This window comes from Garra rufa, chromosome 22 (genome assembly GCF_049309525.1).
Source record: "Garra rufa chromosome 22, GarRuf1.0, whole genome shotgun sequence".
Classification (NCBI taxonomy): Eukaryota; Metazoa; Chordata; class Actinopteri; order Cypriniformes; family Cyprinidae; genus Garra; species Garra rufa.
In genome coordinates this window covers 26523004-26535568 of record NC_133382.1, presented here as the reverse complement: position 1 = coordinate 26535568, position 12565 = coordinate 26523004, and the positions used below count along the sequence as shown (strand labels likewise).

Genomic DNA, 12565 nt, shown 5'->3' with positions numbered 1-12565 from the left:
TGTTCTCCTTTATATACAGTCCGTCAGCATGGCCATCTCAATCCCTCGAGGTGATGAGAAAAGTCCTTTTCCAAGTTTACCGAGACATTTCAGAGGGGCGTCACGGCTTTGCTCTCTTAAAGGTGCACGCAGTCGTATTTTTGCTCATGAAAAAGTTTGACACATACAGCACCTTTGGAAAACTGTCATTAAAATATAATACACTTACCTCAGATGAAGTCACCAGGCATATCACTCTTCTGGAACAAATAAAAAGCTAAAAGAAAAGGCTATTTTATTCTGCCCCCTCATGGGCACCTCCATATTTTTACCACATGGCCAGTTGTGTCATTACAACCAAAGGTGCAAAAATGGGGTGCAACATATTCATCCCATACCTCATAACTGCTCTATCTAAAAAACAGTATTCACCCAAAAATGTAAATTTGCTAAAATCAGTGTTGGGGGTAATGCATTACAAGTAATCAGATTACTTTTTTCAAGTAATTAGTAAAGTTACACATTCCTTTTTAATTTACAAGAAAATATCTGAGTTACTTTTTTTTGTCATTTATTGATTGAAACCTCTCCTTTCCCCATGTAAGATGTTACCTTTAGTTCTAGAACAAATGTGAACATGCAGATTCAGTATTCCTTAAAATAAATAAAATAAAAAAGATGAAATGCAACTTAGAATATGATGCAAACCTGCAATAATTAAATATGTTAAATAATATCAAAATATCCTTTACAAATACAATATACATATCCTTTATGTATTTAATCCCATTTTATTAACCAGTGTCTTGACTGCTGGCCTTCGATGATCCAATTCAACCACACTAATAAGCAAAAATTAGTCAGGATGAACTATTTGTTGTTCTTTTTTTCTTTTTTAATTGCTGAAGATTGTTGAACTTCTCATGTGTTCTACTGTATAGATGTGAATTTACTTTTCCTTCAGGCTTTTGGTGTGTTCATTTGCCAAAAATATAAAGTTTTATATTAAAAACAAACAAACAAGCCCTGCCCAGATTTAAAAAGTAACGCAAAAGTGACGTAATGCATTACTTTCCATAAAAAGTAACTAGGTAATGTAGTTAGTTACTTTTTTAGGGAGTAACGCAATATTGTAATGCATTACTTTTAAAAGTAACTTTCCCCAAAACTGTATGTAATGTATTAAGGTGTAATGTGCAGGTGAATGGGTGCCGTCAGAATGAAAGTCCAAACAGCTGATAAAAACAATAATACAAGTAATCCACATGACTTCAGCCTATCAGTTAAAGCTGTGTAAAGTCAAAAGCTGCATGTAAGAAACAAATCCATCACTCTAAAAAATACTGGGTTGTTTTTTTTTACAGCAGCCCATCACCAGCTAAGATTCTGGCAACACATTGGCACGAGAATTAGCACTATTTCAGTAAAAAGTGATTACAGAGAATGGTTGAATTTTTTATTTCTAAAATGATCGTTAATGAGTTTAATGGTATGTAATATTGTAAACTATGCTGTACTCACCCAAATAAACTTAATTTGTCTTATTTGTCCATGGGTGTTCTTGCTTATTAATAAATGTTCATCTTTTGATTATTGCTGTTGGCTCTATAATTCTGTGTGTGATTTTTCATTTCCAACTAATTTTAAGCCACCAATATAATAATTTTTAAACAATAGTTGACTTAAATAAAACTCAGGATGTTGGGTAAAAACATTTAACCCTACACTGTAAAAAGTTTTCACCAGTTTCAACTTAAAAACCTAAGTTTAGCAGCTGCCTTAAAATTTTAAGTTAAATCAACTTAAGTCGTTTAAATTCACAAGTTAAATAAATTTTTATTGTAAGTTAAAATGACTTGTAGTTTTAAGCTGATTTAACTTGAAAATTTACAGTGTACCAGCTGTGTCAAAAAAAGCCAGCGTGTGTTCTGTCCAATATTTACCCAGCACTGGGTTGCCAGATAACCCAAATTAGGTTGTTTTTAACCCAGCATTTTTAGAGTGTAGTTTCTGGCTAAAATAAGTCTATTATCCATAATAGTGCTTCCTCCAGTGAAAAAATCCATCCCATATTGTCCACTCACATCAAAATCCAACATTTTAAAATAACATGTTTTACTGCAATATTACTGATTGAAGACTTGCCAAAAGCAAAGGCTTGAAATGTCATAATAATGAATTTATTTCTTACAAACACACAGCTTTTCATCTTACAAAATGTGAACTGGTGGACTGGAGTTGTGTGGAATACTTGTGGATTATTGTGATGTTTTTATCAGCTGTTTGGACTCTCATTTTGACGGCACCCATTAACTGCAAAGGATCCATTGGTGAACAAGTGATATAATGCTAAATTTCTCCAAATCTGTTTTGATGAAGAAAGAAACTCATCTAATTCTTGAATGGCCTGAGTAAATAAATGTTAAGCAAATTTAAATTTTTGAGAGAACTACAACCTTAATGCAATATTTGCCTTAGTAAAAAAAAATCTGTTTTTAAAAATTCACTGCATATTTTGACATGAGAGATTATTTGATGAAAGTATGTAAAAACAATATTGTCCCTCTCCTTTTCCTGCCTCAAACTGACAAGAGGGAAAATACCAGGAGTGATTCATCTGCTACAAGATTAAACCGCATGGTTAGCTGTACAGATTTCCTAGAAAGAATAATTTCCTACCAAGAAACTGAGATAATATCAATACACATGAAACATTCCTTACTGTCAATCCTATTTAAATGCTTAGAAACAACACATTGCCACAGCCCTTGCATTTGAAAGCAATTTATGCATCCTTTGAGGATTGATCAACACTATAGCATGTATAACTGATTTACTTGCAGGTATTAAAATGAAATTTCACAGGACCACAGGAATGACATTAAAATACAAATGTTCAATAGTTTGGACTAATTGCTATTTTACTGTACAGAAAGGGTCAATTGATCATGAGCCAATTTAATTAACTTGAGTCAGGTCTATCTAGTGCAAGGTTGCTTTGAGGATGGATCCTTCTCTTTGAGGATAGATTGTGTTTGTGTGTGTGTTTATGTGTCTGCCACAGTCATCACTTTTTTTTGTGATACTAATTTCATTTTGTGCCTAGTGCCTTAGTGACGTATCCAATTGAGTCATAAGGATCTCTGGACCTTTTACCACATAATGGGACACGTCTGATTTTTTTTGCACAGCTGCAGATTCTTGGTAGCGGTGGCATTAAAATGACCCTAGTCCTGCTGAGCAGTTCAACATTTTCATTTACCTTGGACCCTCTTATCTGTATTCTGACTCTGGCTCAGTGTTGTAGATGACAGGCTGTCCGTCATATAAGCACAACCTAATTAAGGCCAGCACTTTTAAATTGTGGCATTACCGCAATGCTCTGATTAATGGATTATTGTGATGTCTGGAATTGAGCCAGAGTGATTTATTAATTGCTTATTTTCTTTTATGTTTTTGCCTTTTTTTGTGGTGGCATTTAGTGACAAGTGGTCTGCTAATTTTATAGCTGTTATAGCAGTTGTCACATAAAACAAACAAAACAATTGTAGCTTAATGGTAATGCACAAAAATGTAACCTTTACAAATCCAAGCGACATTTATTGAGCAGAAATCATATTGGAGTCATGAGCGAGCTGAGTGCGAGAATTTCAGTAAACACAGTGATTGTCAGTCAACCTTTTCCCACTACAGGTTCATTACACGTACAATCCACAGTTGGTTGGCCTTTCTACTATGAAGATGAAAAATGTCAGCCCATCTTCCAGGAAGACGACTGATTGAAATCTTATTATCTTGTGAATTCCTGTTGACTTAATAAAAGGATACAAACCAATCACAAAAGTGATTATTTTCTTGACCAGAAGGTGTGATAGAAGATGCTATTTTAACTCCATTCATTATGAGCAGTTCAGCCTGAGGATACATGTTTTAGCATTGGATTGATGGAATGGGGTATATTTAGCACAGATGTAATGTTGGAAATAGTTCTTGGAAAAATGTGAAGAGCTCAGATGTTGTCTTAATTACCATGCTGAACTGGGCAGCCATCCTTCCAAGGACCCCATCTGCCCCCCCAAGCCCTAAATTCCCCCTTCCCATCTGCCTTATTCTGCCCCCAGCTTTACAACAACTACAACTGAAGTTACAACAACTTCAGAGATGGCTAAATCTAATTTAATCCTAATAATATACATTCAAACCTGAAACACTTTAGTGTTGGTTTTTCACTTTAGTTGTGTACTATATAGTATGACATGTTCTCTATGTACTGTTTTAACAATATTTATTCTTTTATAAATATTATGCATGCAGTTAATGACCTCATATTATTTATGAGATTAGATTCATATTTTAAAATAAAAGGTAATTTACACCACACCACCATTTAAAATAAAACTAAAAACATAGTGATAGTGAAAACAAGCCCAAAATATCCACTTTTTTCTTCAAAGCGGAAGTAAGCCTATGGGGTGAGACTTCTGGTTCATTATCCACTATAGGGAAATAATGAGAAGAATACCAACGTGGAGTAAACAGTAAAACAGTTTGCACTACAAACCAGTGTGCTCATAATTAAGATAATTCATTAAAATAATATTGTAAGACACACCAATTTGCAATATCAAGCAGCAAAATGAGCTGTTTTGTACAGCTAAAAATAGCTGGATGTGGATGAGACCAGAAGCCGACCCATAAAATTTACAAATGGCCTCGCCCTCTCTTACAGGAAGAAAAAGGTGGATACACCCTTAAAAAATACTGGACTAAATACAACCCAGCGCTGGGAAAAATCAGTGCTATCTCATGACTAATTCATACGACAAACCCAGCAACTAACAATTCGTACATTTTTGACAAGGTGGCTAATTTGTACCAATTTGTACAACCATTTTTGTACAAATTCATACGATTTGTAAAAATTTTTTTACGTATTTTACAAGGTGGCAAATTTGTAGAAATTCATACGAAGAACCACACCTAATGCCGCCCCATACAAATCATACAAAATCGTACGAGTGAGGTTGTACTTATTTTACTAGGTGGCTAATTTGTACAAATGAATACAACCTCACTTCGATTTTGTCCAATTTGTCTAGACCCCAGTGACGTTTACAGTCCGGGTTAGTGGTAGGTAATTTGTGCAAATTCATACGAATTGGGGAACTCATAAAATACGTTCGATTTAGCAAAAATTGTATGAATCCATACGAGTGAGGTCGTACAAATTAGCCACCTAAGATGAGATCAGGTTGGTTGGTATTTAACCTTCACAGAAATCGTACAAAATGATACGAGTGAGGTTGTACGTATTTTACAAGGTGGCTAATTCATACACAGGTTGTACGTATTTTACAAGGTGGCTAATTCATAAATTCTTACGAATTGGGGAAAATACACAGGATTTTGCAAAAATTATTTGATTCCATATGAGTGAGGTCGTACAAATTAGCCACCTCGTAAAATATGTGCAAATTGCCATATATTCGGGTTGCTAGAATATGTACAAACCCAGCATCTGGGTTAGCAATTCGTACATTTTGACAAGGTGTCTAATTCGTACCAATTCGTACGACCTCTCTTGTACAAATTCATACGATTTGTCAAAAAACGTATGTATTTTCCAAGGTCGCAAATTCATGGAAATTTGTACAAAGGACCACACCTAACCCCACCCCTAAACTTAACCATCACAGACATTGTACAAAATCATACGAGTGAGGTCGTATGAATTTTACAACGTGGCTAATGAGTACAAATTCATACGACCTCACTACGATTTTGTACAACTTGGCTAGACCCCAGTGAAGGTATAGGTTTAGGAGTGGAGTTAGGAGTAGGTAATTTGTGCGAATTCATACAAATTGGGGAACTATGTATCTACGATTTAGCAAAAATCGTATGATTCCATACGAGTGTGGTTGTACGAATTGATACGAATTAGCCACCTTGCAAAAAATGTATGAATTGCCATGAGATCAGGTTGGTAAAATATGGACAAATCCCAGCGACTGGGTTAGCAATTCATATATTTTTGACAAGGTGGCTAAATTGTACCAATTCGTATGACCTCTCTTGTACAAATTCATATGATTTGTGAAAAATCTTACGTATTTTACGAGGTCGCAAATCCGTAGAAATTCGTATGAAGGACCCCGCCCCTAAACATAAAAGTCACTGAAATTGTATACAATCAGAAGAGTGCAGTTGTACGTATTTTATGAGGTGGCTATTTCATACGAATTAGTATGACCTCATTTTGTACAATTTGTCTAGACCCCAATGAAGGCTTAGGGCGGGGTTAGAGGTAGGTCATTCCTGCGAATTCATTCGAATTGGGGAACATATAAAATAAGTACGATTTAGCAAAAATCGTATGATTTTTTTAATTTAATATATTTAGCCACCTCATAAATTATTTATGAATTGCCATGAGATCGGGTTGGTAAAATATAGACAAACCCAGCGACTAGGTTAGAAATACGTACATTTTTGACAAGGTGGCTAATTCGTACCAGTTCGTATGACCTTTCTTGTACAAATGCATTTTGTATAAAAAAAAAGCACACGTATTTTACAAGGTGGCAAATCCGTACAAAGGACCACACCAAACCCCTCCCCTAAACTTAACCGTAACAGACATCGTACAAAATCATACCAGTGAGGTGGCTACGAGTTTGTACAACCTCACTACGATTTTTTTAAATTTGTCTAGACCCCAGTGACTGCAGGTTTAGGGGCGGGGTTAGCGGTAGGTCATCCGTGTGAATTCATATTTCATAATTCAATTGTGGAATTAGTGAAATGTGTACGATTTAGCTACAACCATATAAATTCATACAAATGAGGTCCACTTCCATCACAGAAATCGTACAGTATCGTACAAGTGAGATCGTACGAATTCGTAGGAATTAGCCACCTCATAAAAACGTAGGCTACCTATTGGCTGTGAAATAGCGTTGCAATAACGCAACTTTCTTGGTAGTTTTATTAACCTCAACTCAAAAAAATTACTATATGGCTGTCTTAAAATTAACCCAAAATAGGCTGTATATTAAAAATCAGGCATATACAGTTGCAATCAAAATTATTCAACCCCCTTGACCTGCAAGACATTTTGCTGCAGAGAACAACATTTTGTGAAAACAATTCAACAAAGACATGAGTTATGAGTAAACTATTAAAGAAAGTTTATTAATACACATTTGAGTAATTCTGAGAACGTAAGTTGATGAATAATGACAAAAAAATCCAATTGGCTTTAAACATTCATGTTCAAAATTATTCAACCCCTGAAAGTAAATTTGGTGTAGAATCTTTTATTCTTTAAAACCACCAATAACCACTGCCTGGAAGTGTTTAGATGCTTCTGTCACCTTTCTGCTGCAATCTTGGGCCATTCCTCCCCTGAAAAAGCTTTCAGATCACTGATAATCTTTTGTTTTTACTTTGCCACTGCTTGCTTCAAATTCAACCATGTATTTTCAATGAGAATTAAATCTGGAAACTGAAAAGGCCACTTAAAAACATTCTATGACTGATCCCTGAACCAAGCGTAAGTAGATTTGAACGTATACTTTGGGATGATTGTCCTGCAGAAAAGTCCATTGATTATTAGCTTCAGACTTTGCACAAAAGGCATCACAATGTTTGCCAAAATGGTCTTATACTTTCATAAATCAGTGATATCCTTTGTATGGTCATGTTTTCCACTTCCTGCTACAGTAAAACAACCCCATAACAGGACTGGCCCACCTCCATGTTTGATGATGGAGATGGTGTCCTTCTGCTTATAAGCTTTGTCATTTTTGCACCAGACATACTGCTGATCCATACGCCCAAAAAGTTCCAGTTTGGACACATCACTCCATAAAACAATCTTCCAGAACTCCACAGGTCTATCCAAATGAATTTTGGCATGTTTAAGGCAGCCTTTTTGTTCTTCTTGGTCAAGAGTGGTATTCAGCAAGATTCCTCAACATGAAGACTACACTTGTCTAGTGTTCCTCTTGTACACAGCATTGAAATATTTTTCCTCCTTTCGTTGGGTCATCTTGAAAGTCTTTGGCTGTACATTGCAAGTTTTTCTCAATTGATCTGATCAAACATTGATCTGATCAAACAAAGGTTTTCTGGTTCAACACACATTAATCTAAAGAATACGGCTGCCAGCTGTGTCTCTAGGGACTTGTAATGTCTTAGACATCTTCATGTAGTTTTAGACTTTCTAATATAGCAAACTATTTCTTCTCTATTGATTTTGTGTGAGCTTTGTTGACTTTACCATATTTGCTACTCCCTATCAGCACATGCATGGGCTAAGAGTATACCATGTGTAACACCCCAAGCTAATTCCATTTTGAATAAGTTTGTAAAGGCTTAAGACAATTTTTTAAGACAATTTTGTTCTTGACCATAAAAATAACTGTCTTAAAACAGCAATGTTGAATAGGGGTTGAATAATTTTGACATAGCGGTGTTATTAAAAAATCCTATAACTCAAAAACATTAAATTATATATTGACATTATCACTTTTTAATATGCCAGAAAACTGTTGTAGATGCAATTTAGTCCTGGATCTTCAGAAAGAGCAAAAAACATTTGTAAAGTACTGCAGTCTCTGGGGGGGTTGAATAATTTTGATTGCAACTGTACACTCTTAAAAATAAAGGTGCTTTACAATGCCATAGAAGAACCTTTTTTGTCTATATGGTTCCATAAAGAACCTTAAAGATCTGAAGAAACTTTGCGTTTCACAAAAGGTTCTTTGTGGCAAAAGAAAGGTTCTTCAGATTATAAAAAGCTAAGAAAGAAAAGGTTCTTTAAAGAACCTTTGACTGAATGGTTCTTTGTGGAACCAAAATGGTTCTTCTATGGCTCGCTTGAAGAACCTTTTAAAGCACCTTTATTTTTAACAGTGTAATTACTAAAGACCATAGTTAAAGAGAGACAATAATTAAAAGGTGAACGTTTATGAATAAGCAACTAAAAATGTTAATTATTTCCTATTTATTCAACTTATAACATACAAAGTAGCTTATAACTTTATGTGCATTCATTTAACATTTGAATAAATAATCTCTAACCCATTTTGGGTTCATAGGATATATTTCCCTGTTTGTCCGTATAGATTTTATATAAGTACTGTGGTGCACAAACCACTTATTGACTTATTGATGCTACATGTTGATTACTTGGGTTAACTGGGTCACTTCAAAACTATTGAACTATTCGGTTTTAATTTAGGTTATGGTCACACAGCAGAGAGTGGTAAAGCATAAGACCATCTCTGTCAAATGTTCTCAAATTTAAATAAACGGAAGTCATAAATAACACAGCATCCTTTTACAAGGATGTCGTTTCTTTTGCCACTAGATGGCGCCATATATTAAATCTTTGCTCTTTATTACATCATATTCTACATTTGACAAAGGAAACACTGTTTAAAACACCTTGCGCACTCAGGACGAAATAGTAAACGCGAAATCTGGTCTGAAACGTATTTCAATGTTGTAACAGTACAGATTCGCTTCATAGCCATATATAGTAGTCAACAATTGAACTGGATAAAAAAAATGTATCAAAGTTGTCCTAAGACAAAAACGGGTATTGTTTGGTTTCAGGGCAACTTTGATGAAAGGTTTTAATCCACTTCAAATGTTGACTACTGTACGCTCCCAACACTTAGCTTTTGAAAGGTTCATTCATTTTGGTCACATTTTTTAAATGATTCAGTTACTTTGTTAGTCATACAAAATTCCCTTTGGAATCAGCTAGTTATTATTTTGCAGTTTAAAATGTGTATCTGTAAATGGCAATGGTAAATCATTAAGTTTTCACCTCTGACTCAACAATATTGCTGCACCCTGATCACATAAATTTCCTTTTATAGAATAAATGTAAAAGGCTGTTAAAACATTTGTCATGAAGTGCTTTATTTAAATTCTAAAGCAGAAAATTATGCACCAACAATGGTTCAATGGTAAAGTGGAGAGATGAGTCAAATCAGCATGATTCATGAAACATTAATCTAGGCATTTTACCAATTTGAACTACTTGTTAATACATGTTAAATAAGGATCAAATGCAAAACAATTAGAGGGCAACTGTTGGAAAAACAGTAAAGCAGAGATATTTTGTTATTGCTTCATATGGCCACTCATTAAAGAGCCACTGAAATCTTCAGTCATTCCCATTTCTGAAAGAGAAAAATAGTAATTTTACTTGCCAAGAATCACATTTCAGTTACTACAAATAAAAGGAAACAAATGAACTATTATGTAATTCACCTTTTAATCGCAGATATGCAAGATGACCCAGCAGTGAGAGAAGATAGGAATCATCTATGGAACAAGAAAAGAAAATAGACCACTTTAGAAAAACATTATACAAATATTAACAAAAATTAATGACCAAGGGGACAAGATCACAAAATAAGAATGTACCATCCTTTCAGATTATTCTTTAATATCGTAACTAATTTAAAAAAAATGATAAATGCTTTAAGAACTGACTGTATGAAGATGTTGGTAAGCTTGAACTTTCATTCCACATGTCTCTTTTGCCCGTAGCTCTGTGTCTTACATTAAGACTTCTGTGAGCATCTGAAAAGAACCACACAATTATCAAAATAAAACCTATATTAAATGTCCTTAAAATACACATTTGCACCACATTTTTTAACTTTGTCTAATTGTTTGAATGCAATGAACTTACAAGGTCCTAGTAGGTACCCAGCACTGTTCAGAGTCCATCCCTTTTTCTCTGGATTCTGTGGAATAAGAGAGAAACCCATAAAAGAAATGACAAAAAAAAAAAAAAAAAAACATCTTGTTGAGCTTCAGAGAAAATAATAGAACATGTACCGTAAGGGTCATGCCATGGATCCTTGACAGATGTGCAGTAAAGACACAGAGTGAGATACAGAGTAAAGCGCAACTCGTCTGCATCTGTTAAAAGACAGTAGACTACATGTAACATGTATATCCATATCTATGCATTTCAATAGAAACAATATTAATTTCAAAACAATCCTTGTTTATATTTTTTTTAAATTAGTGCTATTGTATTTATAGGTTGTTTTAGGTGTTTACCAGATCACATTAAACCTAATGGATGACATTATAAATGAATCAGTATTTATAAATAAATATGTTAAACTGACCAATGTGAAACAGCAAGACTGAGATTATTTTTTTGTTTAAATTTTATAATAAAAGATCAATATTTTGTGTCGCAGTTGTTGTTTTTTTTAAGTAATTTTTATCTGAAATTGCATTTTGTTGGCTTTTTCCTTCCTGGATTTCAATAAAACATTATATCAATAAATTATAATAATGTTCAATAAATATAATTAAAAATATATGTACACTTTAATATAAATAATAAATAATAAATCTTTTTTGTGGTGCCATGTAGAACCTGTAACATCCATGTAACCTTTCCATTGCATAAAAGATTCTTTAGTGAAATAAATGTTCTTCACACTAAAAAAAGTACAGATTTTTAGGGAGCCCAAAATGTTTTTTCTACAGCACTGCTGCAAAACAACCTTTTGGTGCCTTTATTTTTTAGAGCGTATGCATCTATATTGTTATCATTTAATTAATTGTATCTTTGATGTTTTACCTGAAGCTGTAACTTTTTAGACACAATCAAAAACATTAAACACAACACAGATATTGCTTACCTTACAAGAGAACAGTTGCTGTTTATAAATATTTATAAAAACCCTGGATTCCAGAAAAAAAGAGACCGTCTGTAACCTTCAAATAACAGGTTTGCTGCAGGTGTGTGTCTGAATGAGGGACAGTCTGTCTTTTATACACCCAGCGGCATACAGCAAATTAACATAATGAAACTCTATTAGTACGACATTCATTTGTTCATTTCTCATAATTACTGGTGCTGTTTACAGAGACGGGAGAGAGAGGAAGGACAGAGAACGATGAGACAGAATTAATCAGACAGTAAGCAAGGTTACGTGGTACAGGAGAAGAGAAAAAATAGTGCCAAACATTAAAAAAAATCTGTTCGTCTCTCTGTCTATCTACCTATCTATTTGTCCATACATCCATTAGTCTGTTGGACTGATGTCTATTTATCTATCTGTCCATCTGTCTCTCTATCTACCTGTGCATCTGTCTGTCTGTTTGTCTGTGTCTATCTGTCTGTCTGTCTGTCTGTCTGTCTGTCTGTCTGTCTGTCTGTCTGTCTGTTGGACTGACGTCTATCTATCTATCTATCTATCTATCTATCTATCTATCTATCTATCTATCTATCTATCTGTCTGTCTGTCTGTCTGTCTGTCTGTCTGTCTGTCTGTCTGTCTGTCTGTTGGACTGACATCTATCTATCTATCTATCTATCTATCTATCTATCTATCTATCTATCTATCTATCTAACTATCTATCAGTCTGTTGGACTGATGTCTATTTATCTATCTGTCCATCTGTCTCTCTATCTACCTGTGCGTCTGTCTGTCTGTCTGTCTGTCTGTCTGTCTGTCTGTCTGTCTGTCTGTCTGTCTATCTATCTATCTATCTATCTGTTCATCTGTCTGTCTGTCTGTCTGTCTGTCTGTCT

The 12565-nt window shown here is 34.4% G+C and overlaps 1 protein-coding gene across 1 annotated transcript; it reads right to left on the bottom strand.

Moving 5' to 3' along the window:
• Positions 1-9917: 9917 nt before the first annotated feature.
• Positions 9918-11798, bottom strand: gall (galanin-like). Its single transcript, XM_073827829.1, has 6 exons — positions 11670-11798; positions 10846-10929; positions 10697-10751; positions 10495-10584; positions 10270-10323; positions 9918-10178 (listed from the first exon to the last, which is right to left on the bottom strand). Exons 2-6 carry the CDS (start codon positions 10927-10929, stop codon positions 10120-10122), a joined length of 342 nt encoding a protein of 113 aa, XP_073683930.1. The 5' UTR covers positions 11670-11798; the 3' UTR covers positions 9918-10119.
• Between the last annotated feature and the right edge of the window lie 767 nt (positions 11799-12565).